Raw genomic sequence first — 689 nt, 5'->3', positions numbered from 1 at the left:
CTTTCCGCGGTGGGATGGGTGCTGCCCGCGTGGGCAGCAGGGCCTGGCGCTGCCCGGCATCCTCCTTGCTTGAAGCTGGTGAAACTGGTGGCGTGAAGGTCTGCGGGCTCTTTAAGAAGCAAAGAGCGGCGGGGTGGGGGAGGGAGGGAGGGAGAAAAACCAAACCAACAGCAACCCAAACGAACCGAAATGAAAAGGAAAAAGAAAAGAAAAAGGGAGGAGAAAGAGAGAGAGAAACAGAAAGTGGCTGGTTGGCCATTGTGGAGCGAGATGGGAGACAGAAGTCGGGCCGTGGCGGAGCAAGGGGAGAAACACAAGTCGGGCCGTGGCGGAGCAGAGGCGAGACACGAGGTCGGCCACATTGGAGCAAGACATTGAAAAAACAGAAAGAGAGGGACGGGTGGCGATCCCTCCAGGTGCCTCAAGAAGACAAGTCCCAGGGAGGAGGAGCCCAAGGAAGAGAGAAGCCCGGCCCCAGGAGCAGGAGAGCGGTTGGGTGGAGCTGGCAAGGATGCTCAGAATGAGATGGAGGAGTTCCTTGCCCCAAAGGAAGTCAATACGGGGATGGATGTTCTGCCAGATGCGGGTTTTTCTGAGACCGCGGGGGAAGTCTCACTAGCCTCTTTAGATGGTCTAGCGGCCTAGAAAGAAAAGCAAGATTCAAGGAGGAGGAGGAGGAGGAGGAGGAG

The 689-nt window shown here is 57.3% G+C and overlaps 2 protein-coding genes across 2 annotated transcripts in view; one reads left to right on the top strand and one right to left on the bottom strand.

Annotated features, from left to right (window-relative positions):
- Positions 1-96, top strand: part of ARHGAP23 (Rho GTPase activating protein 23) — a 29,750-nt gene extending 29,654 nt beyond the window's left edge. The window contains 1 exon segment of the mRNA XM_019470896.1: positions 76-96. Coding sequence (XP_019326441.1) covers positions 76-96 — 21 coding nt within the window.
- Positions 97-515: 419 nt separating this feature from the next.
- The window catches only part of SRCIN1 (SRC kinase signaling inhibitor 1), a 69,924-nt gene continuing 69,750 nt past the window's right edge, over positions 516-689 (bottom strand). Inside the window, exon 21 of the mRNA XM_019470898.1 lies at positions 516-641. Coding sequence (XP_019326443.1) covers positions 516-641 — 126 coding nt within the window. The remainder of the gene's footprint in view (positions 642-689) is intronic.

Source organism: Aptenodytes forsteri, unplaced genomic scaffold (assembly GCF_000699145.1).
Source record: "Aptenodytes forsteri isolate BGI_AS27 unplaced genomic scaffold, ASM69914v1 Scaffold640, whole genome shotgun sequence".
Taxonomy (NCBI): Eukaryota; Metazoa; Chordata; class Aves; order Sphenisciformes; family Spheniscidae; genus Aptenodytes; species Aptenodytes forsteri.
This window is presented reverse-complemented; position numbering and strand designations above follow the sequence as displayed.